We start from the raw sequence: 14580 nt of genomic DNA on the forward strand, positions 1-14580 counted from the left end.
GCGGGACAACGCTAGGTTAGCACGTAATGGTTTATTAAGCCATACATTTTGTAAATGTGTTTCACTTACCCGTGTTAAAAACAAGGGCTTAGCCTTCTACCTTGAAACTATTGATTGGGTAATAAAGATAATTGTTTCTTATGACACCCTGGAGCCCGTTCAACCACAGGGAGTCATCGGAGGGTCAGTATCACCAGGCGCTGCCCTAGTTGCGCGAGGCTGGGATAGTCTGGCCGGGCCGGGGCATCCCCCCGCCTGCCTGCAGAGCCAGCGGTCAAAGCTAGCGCGGGCAGCCCATCGCACACGTTCCGTGGTTGCACATTAAAACTGCTCACCTCTTCTCCCAGGTGAGGAGGGGAGGAAAATCAAATCTATGGAAACCTGCAGTAGGCACAAATACCGCCTGGGTAGCCCAGGAGAGAGCTCTTTCCTTTGGATTCAGCGTTCGGCTGGGGTCGCAGAAGTCGCCAGGGGCGAACTGGCGCTTCGTAACGGCTTGCTTACACGAAACAAAACCCGTTCGGGGTAGCTGCCGCAGCCCTGCCTGCCCGTTCCCCCTCAGGACGCGCCCGCAGGCCGCGGCGGGGATGCCACCTCCACCTGCTCCAGCTGCCAGGCCGGGGGCCGCGGGCGGCGGGGCGGGGCGGGCCGGGCCAGCGGGGCGCGCCCAGGTGCGCCGGGCCGCGCCCGGGCGGGCGGAGCCGCCGCCGCCGCCGCCGCTGCCCGCGACGCTGCGGCGCCCGCGGAGGGGCCGCCCCGCAGCCATGGGGCACCGAGGGGCGCTGCCCGCCCGCCCGCCCTGCCGCACGGGTCAGTGCCTGCGCGGGCGCGGAGGGGGAGCGGCGGGGGGGGGTGGGGTGGGTGCGCGGCGCCGGCGGGAGGGCGCGGGGGGGATGCGCGGTACGTGCGCGGGGGCGGGTGCCGGTGCCGCTCCTGTAGCCCCCTCCCCGCCCTCGCTGCCCCTGCGCCCGAACCGCGGGAGCGGCCGTCGTGACTCCTGCATACGTAAGACTTTGCTCCTCCGTGACGTCACGCAGTTGCTTTCCTAGAAGTGTGGCGCCGGGGGGGCTCCTGCGCTTCTAAACCCTCCCTTCGGCATCTTTCGTGCGTTTTTATGAATGGGGGTGTGTCGGGGAACGATCCCTTGCCGCTTCCCGGTACATCCGCTTTTGGCCCCGGTAGCCAGGTCTTGGCAAAAGGGGGCTTGGTATTTCCCGGGTGACGGAGGCAGGGGTTCCATGTTGCTGCCAGGTGTGAGCTGACTCCTGAGCGCAATAAAAATGGTCAAATTATGTGTCTACTCAAAGCAAATAGTTTTCCAGATGACTTAGGACCAGTATCTTCAGTGGCGGGATAAAAACTAAACTGGCCGTCGCTAATGAACCATGGGGTACGTTAGTCCTAGGCTTTTGCAGGACTGCAAAACGACAGCAAGCTAAACTTGCTACAAGGAGCGTGTAGTACCAAGCTGGCTGATCTATCCAACTCGGATAGAGGATGTTTAGGTGTTTGAGAGAACATTTTCAGGTTTAGCTGAATTGTAAAAACACTTTAGAAGTTACAACAGTCGCCACCTGAACTCAGACTGGTTTCCTGTTGCTATCAGCCTTGAGTCAGAGCTCAGAGAGTTTATTTCTGCAAGGAGGGGTTCTGCTGACAGGTTCACATTTGTTGATGTTTGGCAGTGGGAGGTGAAACTAGCTTAGCTATAGAAGCTGGGTGCTGAGCAAGCCGGGTGGCCTCAGAGATTTGTCACCTTCCTCAGTCCTTCCAGGTAATCGTCAGACTGTGCACAGTGGGCAATAAAGTAATAGTAATTCCTGGATCAGCTTCCTCTTACCATCTCTCAGGTGGTTCTTTGATCGGTGGTGTGACGTACCACTTTACATGCAAGTGGAACAAATGACACGTTTTTTAAAATTGGAAAAAGCTTCTCAGCACAATAAACAGAGATCGCAACCATTCAAAATTACTCTTCTCAGCTGGCAGATGGAACAGGTGAAAAATGCAATGTGTCTTTGTAAATGTGAGCAAAGATTGTATTTCAGAAAGGAGAGAAACATCCTGTGGCAGTCACTGAATGACTTACTACAGATGGCACGATTACATTTTCATTGTTCAGTGTCATAAAGTCTGCTGGGGAATGGAAAACTTAAGAATCAGTAGAAAAAGTAGCAGTAGTGTCATATGGAAGGGAATAAGCCTGCCATTCATCTCCAGCTAAATGAAAGTACACCATTCACAAGAAGTGGGAGAAGAGTGTTATTTTCTTCACTGTAGAAACCCAACACACTGATAGAAAGCTGTCTTTACCATTGCAAGTAGCTAAAAGACCTTACTTACCAGGAGCTTTTATCCTCATGCTTTCTTTTAATTGAAGGCAAGAAATGTTGCTGCTTTTCACATAAAGCCTATAGTAGCTGAGTGGTGGTGATACAACCGCCACCAGTCTGGTTTAGCATCATGATAAGGTGTTGAGAGCTAAGCAGTTTCATTCACTGGCAACCTCTCTGCTTTTTGCCTTGCTCGGCTATGTGATGGTTAAAGGACTTCTCTGTAATCTTCTTTTGTAATTAAATCTGTAATAATTATGTCAAAACTTAAGTGTATGGAAATTTTCTTCTTTTAAGACTATGCTAATACTTTAGAATTTTAAAATACTTTTGGATACAGTTGCCAATTCCATTTCTTTTACATTATCCAATTGCAACTTCCAGTAATGATAAGATGGCAAAATACTATCTATCCTACATGCTATGCAAAAGTAATTTCAAGTAGATGTGAGTCTTAAGATTTTAATCTTCAGATGCAGGATATGGACATATCCATCTTGTGGGACCATTTTTATGAAGTTTGGCTTAACAATACAAAACAACTTCTGTTATATAGAAACTCTCTTGGCAAACAAGGCAATGTGATTGCACAGCCTGAAAATCAAATGATAACTTCCTGTAGTGTGTTTATTGTACAGTATGGCACAGGAAAACTGGGAGCAGATACTCTTTCTAGTTCCTTACTTGTAAAGAATGGTGTTTCCCAGTGTTAGTATCAGCAGTCAGCTGCAAATGAAGATATGCTGTCAAATTTCATACCGTTTTTAATACTTTTGCTATTTTAAATATTCCTTCCTAAACAGTATTAGGTGAATTATCCAAGGCTGCTTACTGTTAATTGTGCAGTGAAGTACTTTTGACAGAACATTAATATTTCCAGAGCTTAGGTATGAACAGACACAGTGGCACATCCTTTTCTACCAAGTGTCCAAGTGTTTTTTTCAGTTGGGAAAAAAAAAAAAAAAAAAGTGAGTGTATTACTGATGGTGCCACCCAGCAGGATGAATCCTTCATGTGTCATTTTAATTAGAGGGAACCATGGAAAGCGAAACTATTTGTTGCATCCAATGCTTTATATGAATCACAATGGATTGAGCTTTTGTACTTCTGCATCAGCTGTTTCATATTTTAACATGTCTTCACAATAAAACCTTTCTTTCCCAAAAGGTTGTCCTTAAAAGCTGTTCCAGCCTAGATTCTCTAATCCATGCTGATTGCATGCTGCAGTCTACCATGAGAAACTGTGAAACATCTGCTTAGACTACTGTAAGCCCTGTTGCAGCATTGCTGCCTGTCCCCTGCTTCCCAGTGCAAAGCAATGACTCCTTTTGTTCTTGGAAATGCAATACCTCTTCTTTCTTTAAAAAACACGTTTAGGCTGATGGCAATGATGTCATTCCCGCAGGCTCTCATCGCAGTGATGCTGATAAGGCTTGGCTGGCTGAGAGTGTGGAGCTTCAGTCTTGGCTCAGGATCACCCGGCTCTGCGGCTGTTTGGCAGGGATAGCTGGGGGACTGTCCCTTGCAGGCTGTGGTCTTCCTCCAGCTCAGCATTGTTGAGGTTCAATGAAAATATCTGTGTGGTGTGATGAGGCCTCCACCTCAAAATTTTATGAGTCGTTAAAGAAGATCTGGCTTACACAGCAGTCACTAAACAATCTTAATAGTACATATTAGTGCCCATATGTAGCAAGAGTTTGCTCCCTATATAGATATTTTTTTTTTCCCTTCTCTTTTTTATTTGTTGTTTCCAAATCTCAGCTACAAATATAAAAGCAGAAGCCTGGAATAGTAGCAGATTTAGTCTAGCAGGCAAAGTCTGAAATCATGGACTTGGCTGTATGTTTGTGTTTTGAGGATGCGGTCTCTGCACAATACAAAAGAACCCTTTCTTCTTGAGGTTTCAGGTTAGCTTTTATGATTTCAAGGTGAATTTTGAATTACATCAAAGATAGTATTTTATTGTTGCATTCCTTGGTATTACCCTAATCGCTTGACTAAGCTGATGTAGTGCAATATATATATATATATAAAAAATAAGGCATGCACCTGTGAATGACAGGGGTGGATAATGACCTGGGGCAGCATTGTGTATGTTATGTGGATTTTGTGAGTTATTTGCACGGTCAGAAGTGATAAGTGCTCTGGAAACATGTGGAAAGGAGTGAGCAGAGCAAGGACGGGGCTCCTTCAGAGCTGTGGCTTGTTCGTGAATCACTTGTCCTCCTTTTTCTCCTCCCAGGTGCTGTGCTCTCTTTTCCTTGCCATGAGTCCTGCCAAGCATGGTGCCAGATCATCAACGTGTCTGAATCACGCTCTTCTCTCCTTGCCTCTATGGACGGGACTCTCAATGAAACAAACCAGAGCATTTCCACTCCTGCTGGAAGCAAATACCAGCTCTACATTGGCTTGGCTTTGGCAATAGGTTCCAGTATCTTTATTGGTGCTAGTTTCATACTGAAGAAGAAAGGGCTTTTGAAACTGGCAGACAAAGGAGTCCCCCGAGCTGGTAAGCGATGCTGTCTGCCTTGCTCCTGCTGGGGACGCAAACGCCTCTTGTAACTTGGCAAAATCAAGGTTTGAGTTAACAGATCACACGTTTAAAACCGTTGTAGGTGAAAACTGTCATACTTTAACAGTGATCAGAAGTCCTGTCTTGGCTATGGATGGAAATACAGTATTATTTCTGTGTGTGACTGCAGGGACTGGGATTTCAGAATTCCTAGGGCCATGGGGGCAGTGGTGGGTATTAAATCTAGCAAACTGTTGATATTTCCTCCCTGACAGCAGTTAGATACCAAATGAAATTCTCCATTCATCTTACCCTTCAAAATGCCTTTCTCTCTCTTTTTTCCATCTTTTTCCTCCCTCATTTGAGATGGAAAGTCTTAAGATGGTAACTAGGTTCAGAGTTTGGGGTTTTGTTTTTTTTTTAAAAAAGGAAGTGCAATGAGCTGTAGAAGGATACTTATTAGAAAAGTTTCTACAGTTAGTACAACTATTCTTTCATCAGAGTCAACAGATGAAGAGCTAGAAAGAGATCATTGGACTAATCTCATCATTCCCTTTGCATGGATTTAAATATACAGCATTAGCAGGTTTTCTTTTGTTTGTTGTGTTTATTGCAATATACTGTTGCAGAGAATTTGGTTATTTGAAACAAATGTGTTATTGAACGTTCAATATACTTAAATTTTATGTCAAAAAAATTAATGCATGCAGTGGCATTTTTCTTTCTAATTTCTCTCAATTTAAAGTATAAGCAGAGTCAAATTGCAGCTGACTGTGTATGAATATGTTGGAACTGACCTGGGAGAGCACTTTGAAGCATTTCTTAAACTCACAAACAATCTTCATGGACATTTTACTTTTGCTTGGAACTTTCCCTTTAGTCAAATATCATTTTTCAGAACTCCAAGCCACAAAACAGTAGGGTGATTAATAAAAATGTCAGTCAAAATCTAACTAAATAGTCTTCATGTCTCATCCAGATAACATGTTCGTTCAGTACTTTATATGACTAGAGGCAAATGTGAAGCTGTAGTTTAGTTTATTATAATAAGGTGATCTCTTTCTTCTAATACGAGATTATTTTTTCTGCTTTCAGGACAGGGTGGATATTCTTATTTGAAGGAATGGCTTTGGTGGGCTGGACTGCTTTCAAGTAAGTCACCTCTTTCCTTTCAACCTACATGTAAATGCAACATAAAGCAGATGATTGTTTTAAATAGATATATTCCCTGATTTTTCACTCCCCTCACTTAAAAGAAATGTCTTTGCAATCACCTTTATGACAGAAGCCATTCCAATATTCCATCTCTCAAATATTGTGTTTGCTTTTTGCAGAATAACAACCTTTTCTTTAATATCCAGCCAAAAGCAACAGGATTGAATCTGTCCAGCTTCTAGGAGTACTTAGGGGAAAAGTGTTTGGCTTTCTTCAGCCTTTATTATTTCCAGAGGAGGTTAGGTAATTTTGAAAGGAAAATTTGCATATATAGTGTAGAAAAAAGATTTTGGTTTATATGTGCTATCATACAAAATTTTTATATTGATATTCCTTTTATTCCTCGCCCCTACCTCAACCTGATCCAAATGTTCTTTCTTCTGCAGTGGGATTAGGAGAAGCTGCAAATTTTGCTGCCTATGCATTTGCACCTGCAACCTTAGTTACCCCCTTGGGTGCACTGAGTGTTCTCATAAGGTTAGTACAAATTGGGAGAAAACCTTGACAAATGAACCATTCACTGTGTGACGGAAAAATACTGTCTTTGGCTGAAAGTGGAGAATTTTAGTAAGAAAACTGAAAAGCAATATATGGACAAAAAATGCTTTCTGTTCCTCAGTGGAAAGATCCCTTTCTTATTTAGAACTGAATTTTCTGGGTAGACGGAATGAGAAGTCTTGTTCCCAAAACTAACATATATGCTTTCCCAACAGCCTTCCACCTATATTATGAAGTATTTCTTATCAGTGTATGCCAGGTATAGTGCTGATGTACAGTGGTAGAAGGCTGTAACTTATCTTTTCCTAGAGAAGTGAAGCTGTATTAAACTCTTATCCTGTTCTTCAGTTATGAAAAAACTTCAAAAGAAAATACAGTATTTCTCCATTAAAATGTTTTCAAAAACAGTTCTTTTTTATAGGAGCATAATTTCATATTAAGGCACACTTAGGAAGCATTTTGGGTTTGTTTGGTCTTTTCCAAGTCCTTCTGGAAAGAAGGCAAAGAAACTTTTAGCCTTTTTAATATCCACAGTTAAAATTTGTGGTTGTTTTGAAATATGAATGCCCTTCAAACACTCATTATTTCCAATGTATGAGGAAACAAATAACTTTCAGGTACTTAAGCACATACAGCTATCACAGAAGCAGAAAAGACATGGATTATGCTTACAACAAATGTTCTGAGAAATAATTTATTAGCAAAATGGAATTATTGTATTTTAAATGTAAAACACCTATTTTTTAGACCTAAGTATACTATATGAAACGTGTTTAAAACCAGCCTGGGCCATGTAAAAAAAGCTTCCCGGCAGAGAAAGACCTGGCGGTGCTGGTTGATAGCCGGCAGATATGAGCCAGCAGTGTGCCCAGGTGGCCGAGAAGGCCAACGGCATCCTGGCCTGCATCAGAAATAGTGTGGCCAGCAGGAGCAGGGAGGTGATTGCTCCCCTGTACTCGGCACTGGTGAGGCCGCACCTCGAGTACTGTGTTCAGTTTTGGGCCCCTCACTACAGGAAAGACGTTGAGGTGCTGGAGCGTGTCCAGAGAAGGGCAGCGGAGCTGGTGAGGGGCCTGGAGCACAAGTCTTATGAGGAGCGGCTGAGGGAGCTGGGGCTGTTTAGTCTGGAGAAGAGGAGGCTGAGGGGAGACCTTATCGCTCTCTACAGCTACCTGAAGGGGGGTTGTAGTGAGGTGGGTGCTGGTCTCTTCTATCAAGTGACTAGTGATAGGACGAGAGGAAATGGCCTCAAGTTGAGGCAAGGGAGATTTAGGTTGGATATTAGGAAAAAATTTTTTACTGAGAGGGTTGTCAGACATTAGAATAGGCTGCCCAGGGAAGTGGTTGAGTCACCATCCCTGGAGGTATTCAAAAAGCGAGTAGACGGGGTACTTCAGGACATGGTTTAGTGGGCATGGTTGATGGTTGGACTCGATGATCTTGAAGGTCTTTTCCAACCTAAATGATTCTATGATTCTATTCTATGATTCTATGTATCTTTTTTTTTTTTTTTAAAGATGCTTGCAGTAATCTAACTGTTAAAAATGCAGCCATTCTGTCATAGCAAAACCAGTGTAACCCTGTCACCTACAGATATGCTGGGATCAGCATATAGGTCGATGCAGACTAAGTGGCTGCCTGGCTGCTGCTTCGCAAAACAGCCTGAGTTTTAACGCCCTCTCCTTTGATGTGGGTAGCAATCTTTCCAATTTTCATGAAACAGAGAGGTCGTGAGAACTTCATGTCAGTGAGCTCATTACCCTTGTGTGAAAAAATAGCTGTAATTTGATCAGTGGGTTGAAAAACTATTTGTGAGCACATCCACATGCCATTAAGCCTGTGTCTGTGCCTAAGGTTATGCTCTAGCTGGCTGATCATGTGCCCTGTGAGGTGGCCTCATTTGGGCCAGGTTATTATCCTTAGGCTAAATCTTGAACCCCTTGGAGAACCTGGGGTCAGTCCTCTTCGAAGGGGGAGATGTGCCTTCTCTATGTTTTTGGGGGAGTCCTGGCAAGCCAGGAAGAAACTGTGCCTGGGTGGGAGAGCCCAGGGAGAGATAAGGAACAGTTGCCAAAACTTGTGTGCATTGGTTTTAATGGCAAACAAAGTGCTTTAAACCATTTTTGGAAGAAAGTAACAGCTCATGTGGTTGATCTACAGGTGTGTGAGAGCACATACTGAGCCAGGCAATCAGTAATGAGAAGTTCCTTGAGCAACTTGGACCCTTTACAACCTGGAGAGGAGGGATCAGGGTTGCTAACCCCCCTAAAACCTGACCTGACCTTCTTGGTCCTGACCAAACTTCTTGCAAAACTCCATAAAATTTGGTTGTTTCAGGCTGGTTTCCCATAAATCCAAATTCAAAAGAGGTTTTGAATTTGAATTACTTTGAATTATCATGTTACACAGACAGATTTTGAATGTCTAGTGTGGTGGTGGAGATGAACCTTTTATTTATATTTTGCCAAACAGTGCTATATTGTCATCCTATTTTTTAAATGAGAAGCTGAATATTCATGGAAAGCTGGGCTGTGTACTGAGCATTTTGGGGTCAACGGTCATGGTTATTCACGCCCCTGAGGAGGAGGAGGTCACCTCACTAGATGAGATGGAAAGAAAGCTGCAAGATCCAGGTCTGTATGCAGTTGCAATGAACTTGTGCTACAGTTCATAGAGAAGCATTCCGGACACTGAATAACTTCTAGCATGTATGTAGTCTCGTATTTTATCTCATGCACGTTACTCTTCTTCCCTTTCTTCTTTCTTACAGCATTTGTTACGTTTGCTGTTCTCCTGACAGTTGTTGCCCTGGTGCTGATATTTATTGTGGCTCCAAGGAGAGGTCAGACAAATATACTGATCTACATTTTAATTTGCTCACTCATTGGTGCCTTCTCCGTCTCATCTGTGAAAGGCCTGGGCATCGCCATCAAACAAATGTTGGAGCAGAAACCAGTTTATCGACATCCATTGGTTTATGTTTTGGTGGGCATCTTAGTGCTCTCAGTCAGCACTCAGATCAACTATCTCAACAAAGCATTGGATGTGTTCAATACATCTCTAGTGACACCAATTTATTACGTGTGTTTCACCACAACGGTTGTGACATGCTCCATCATCCTGTTCAAGGAGTGGAGTAGTCTGGACCTGGGTGATATCATTGGAACCCTGAGTGGATTCTGCAGTATCATCATTGGCATTTTTCTATTGCACGCTTTCAAAAATACTAATATCACCTGGAGTCAGTTGATGTCCACTGTTGCCAAAGAACCATCATTACCACACCGTGAATATGAAACCTGTCACACTTTACTGGAGAGCATGGAAGACCCAGCTTTGGCATACGAGGAGGACAACATTTTATTCAGTCAATGAAACTCTCAAGCGGCATTCATCATTGAAGTACCATGAATTGCAGACTAAGCCCACCTGTGTCTACCAGAATGCTGCTCTTTTCTGCAATCCTCTGGAAAACCATCTGTAAGGCCAGTTAAGTGTGGGCCACTCCTCTGTGTGCCAGCTGTTACTACCAAGTAATGAATGGAAGTGTTCAATAATTTACATTACAAACAGAAAAGTGATTGTATGTTAAGTAATGAAAAACCTTGTCTTTTTTTATGCAGCATCTCCTATTGAAGAATTTTAGCAGAGAAGAGTGGTCTTTGTAAGCTATGTTTACAAAGTGCAATTTTCCCATGATGATAAAAGACAATCCTTGTTGAAGTGACAAGCACTCTGCTATTATCTTAGTGATGGCCTTAATATTTCAGGCTTTCTTTATATTTTCATAATTTATTGCCAAGCAAACTTGTAGATACTCTACATGAAGGATATTCATTGGAGATATAATATGAAGAAAACAGTGTTTAACCCTTTTAGCTTTTAAAATAAAATTTTATGCAAGACCTATTCACTTTTGATCACCTACCAATGAATCTTGAATAGATATCACCAAAAAAATTTATGAAATATGGTTCTTGGTAACCGGTCTCCTTCAAAATCCATTTTTTAACAGCAAAGTCTTAGTGCTTCTACCTGAGGAATCCTGAGTGGATTGCAAATCCCTGAATATGCATGTACCTTTTTATTTCAAAACTATGACCAAGTTACAGTTTAAGAAAAAGCAGATTCATTAGAGGCCTGAAAACAGTTGCTGTTGGCTTAAAAAATTACATAAGATGAAAGAATAAAGCATTCAAAGGCAGAAGAAAACCAGAATGTGCAATTAAGAATTTCCACTCTGTTTTATACTACTCTGAGGCTTAAGAAGGGACTTCACTTCTTTCTGTATTTCTTCCTAATATTGCCATCTATTCACCAAAACCCATTTAAGCTTTTCAAATTTTTCTCTCATTTTCCAGAAAGGTATCATTGTTTCTTAATTGCAAAACAGTCCTGTTATTTTATATTCTGTTATAAAAGCAAAATCCATTTTCCAATTGTTGCACTATTTCTAAAAATACTGGGTAAAGGCTGTAAACAAGGACTGAGAAACACCAAAACATCTTTTGTTTTAGTTTGACCTTTTCATCTTTTCTAAAAATGAGTATTCACCTCTATTAGATGTTTTAGCTATTAATCTACCATAGGCCTTGAAGGTTAGGAGCTGTACAACAGTATGCTCCTCAGTTGTGGTCACTGATCTTTATTTCACAAAACCAGCTTGCACAGTCCATGTTTCACTCATTACGCTCCCCTTTGTTGCCACTTTGTCAGCAAGAAAGTAGTTTCAGCAATCAGATGTGTGGGTCATGACGAGCTCGTCAGAAAGGTAGCATTTCCAATTCTTGGGTTTTTAAGTGTGAGTCCAGGACCTTTGCCAGAGGATGCTAGCATTTCAGCAATTAACTGATTTTAGTCAGCTGAGATTTATATGCCAAGCAGAACCTCCTCATGAAGCAGGCTGTATATTCTCTAACATTCAAAGAGTGTAGTAAAAGTGGACGCTTTGGATGGATAGCGAATTGTTCTGTGAACGAAAGCTCATAATTTAGCTGTAAGAACAAAAGGGTTGCTGCTGGTATTTCATATATGTTTGTGTTGGGCAAACTTTCAGTATTTCCTTTTTGAAAGGCTTTCATAAAACATCTCACTTGTTAATTACTTTTAATGATGCTTTAGAAGCTATCAAAAACTAGAAATTAACACTAGTGATACTAACTTGAAGTAATTCCTAAATTCCAAGCACCTTTTTTTTTTTTTTTTCACTTAGCTAGGTTTGTAGTTGACATACCTACAGGAAGAGGTAGAAGTTGTATCAGTCACTTGCACCTTATTTCTAAACCCTCATTTTTACAATGAAGAGCATATCTGAAAAATGTGATACTGAAAAGTGTGTCCGGTTCTTCTTATAAAATATTGCAGGTAATCTTGCCGATTTAAAAAGAAGCCCAGAAGATGTCATTAGGCAATGGGTATTCAGGTTATCACCTGTGTTTACCTCATTTGAGAAGTACTTTCAATAGTGCAGGAGATGGCAGCAATGTTACCCCAGCAAAAGAGTCATTTTCACAGAAAACGTACTTGCCTTGAAAATATAATGGCCACGTATACAGCTTTAGAATATTTTTTCAGCTTCCCAAGTGATGAGACTTGCAACAATTCTTTGCTATTAAAACACATGTGTTAAAAAGGCTTCAGAGAAGAAAATACGTAAACAGGGTTTCATTACTTCTTAGTTAATGTAGAGAATACTTTGGCTTTATTGGCCAGATTCAAGCTACAAAATCTTTATAGTTAAAAACAGGTAATACAAATATTAAAAAGACTAAAAATGGAGTTTTCTTTACAGTTTGCCCTTTAACAAAAGCTTGCATTGCTTTTCACTGAGTTACTCATACAATTTAAAGAATAACTGAAGAAAATATTGATTGAGCCTAAAAAGAGAAAAATAAATCCTTTTGCATAGTTTGTGGCCCCTCTGTTTGCTTATATAGTCATCACTGTAGTATGACCAAATGGGTTATTTGTATGAAAAAGCAACCAGTCCAATTCTTGAACGGATGCGTGTTGGCATTTTTCTTAAGTTATGTAGTAATACTTTCTTTGCAAAGGGTCTGGACTCTTTTTATATCAACACCTGGCAGTCAGTTGACTTGTACCAAGCAAAAATCCTGTATTTTCTACTGGACCTACATATCTGCTTTTATACATAAATAACATCTAGTATAAAAATAATGTTACTTTCTTACAATGTCAGAAAACCAAGTTAATGCTTATTTTCGTGGTATACAGGAAGTCTATCATGTTAAGAAGTAAATTATTGATAATCTTTTTGTATAAAAAACATTTGCTATAAGGGATGTTATTTTTGAAAATGTTTATATTTAGTTATTAATTTGGAATGATTTTAAATTTTAGTGAAATTATGCTAATATTTATATTGTAATAAATTATTCATGGATTATGTAGTAAATGATCTGTGTTTTTTTAAACAAGGGATTAAAAAGAGTGTAATTAATATTTCTGGTAAGCATTTAAACACTATCTATCTGATAGATCCAAGGAGAACAATCTTGGGTTTAGCACCTGGTCCTGTGCACACATAAGTGGATTCTAGATGAAGAAGGTCTGGCTTATGTCTTTGCAGTTCATGTGCATCTGACCTGATCATGACCTTCTTTTAGTAGCTTTGACTTTTACTAGTTTTTCTGATAGGAAAGAGAATTTTCTACTACCCCAGAGAAGCCACGTGTGAAACTACTATATATTCACCTTGAGCTAAAAAGTCTGTGATGTTATTATGGAACTGGAAGGAAGAGTATGAGGAGATCAAGAGGTTTTAGCTTCACTTACAGAATTATCCAATTTGTCCAGATGTGTTATTTTTACCCTGGTGTTCTGTAGAAAGCATTGGCAAGGAACCTTTAATGCTGATGATTAGTAGCCAAAAGACATGGATTTTGAGGGCCAAAAATAATGGGCAAGTGAAAATGCCTTCCCTTCTAAACTAGGGAAGAAAACCCAAGGCTGATGTGTTAGGGATCTCTTTCTCATGGCCAGTCTCAGTGGAGAGTATTTCAGTGAGTTGTCAGGTTTTCCAGGCAGTGAAATGAAGGACATTATCTAAAGTAATTTGAAGTGTTTTGGAAAGTAGGGCGAATGGTTAAGAACCAGAACAAAGAAAACCTCAGACGCAATACATTGCTAACTAAATTATGGCTTTTAAATGCTGATACAAAACAAATCTTGGCAGCTACTCATTACTAGCGTACATTAGGACAAATTAATAGGCGATTAAATTCATTACATAGCTGCACTGACTAAATGTAGGTAGGTCAAGAAGACTTGGATAGGTTAAATAATCTGCAGGGAGGTTGGAAGGAAGTACATAGGTTATTAGTTTCTATAGAAACCTGTTCTACCATCTTCCTTTACCTGCCTTCCCAGCCACACCTAAAACAGCCATGCTATAAAAAATTTTCATCCCAAAGAGTACTGATTCAAAACATCAACCTCTTTACTCATCACGGTTGCATCCTGGAGCTATATGGGGAATTATATACTTCTAGCAAATGCTATTCTCTTGCTGTTTAAATTCCAGCAGAACAAAACTGGCAAGTGTGTTTGTTAGAAAATACTCTTTTAGCAGAGTGGGTTTCCTGTACCTGACTCCTTTCTGGCAGGTTTTAAAATGGTGCCGAGGTCCAGAACAGGACGAGGAGGTTGAGCGGGAGCCGGGCTGGTGGTACAAGGGAGGGGTGGTGGTGGTGATGTGCGTCTGTGTGTCTGCAGGGCCTCTGTCTTTGGAAGACTTTGGCGGGGGGGAAGTTGGTCTGTAATTGATCTGCAATTGCTCGTTGGGAGTACTTTTGACAACGGAATTTCATTTTCTGAAAATACAGTCCGGTTTGTCAACAATACAGCTTTTTTCTAGAAGAGAGATATATCCTAAGCGGCTGGTGCACAGAAGCTGGGAATTCTGCCTTTTTTCCTCCCATCCATAATACTGACTTGCTGCAAGTTTTCTGATGTTTGATCAGGAAACATCACCTGAATTTTTACAAATGCTGAGTACTAATA

General features: G+C 41.3%; 1 protein-coding gene across 1 annotated transcript; it reads left to right on the forward strand.

The window, feature by feature from the left end:
* The first annotated feature begins 305 nt into the window (after positions 1–305).
* On the forward strand, positions 306–12916 carry NIPAL1 (NIPA like domain containing 1). Its single transcript, XM_030027814.2, has 6 exons — positions 306–347; positions 4576–4842; positions 5941–5997; positions 6447–6537; positions 9031–9191; positions 9329–12916. The coding sequence occupies exons 2-6, from the start codon at positions 4668–4670 to the stop codon at positions 9931–9933; spliced, it is 1089 nt and encodes a 362-aa protein (XP_029883674.1). The 5' UTR covers positions 306–347; positions 4576–4667; the 3' UTR covers positions 9934–12916.
* Positions 12917–14580: the final 1664 nt, after the last annotated feature.

Source organism: Aquila chrysaetos, chromosome 1 (genome assembly GCF_900496995.4).
Source record: "Aquila chrysaetos chrysaetos chromosome 1, bAquChr1.4, whole genome shotgun sequence".
NCBI lineage: Eukaryota > Metazoa > Chordata > Aves > Accipitriformes > Accipitridae > Aquila > Aquila chrysaetos.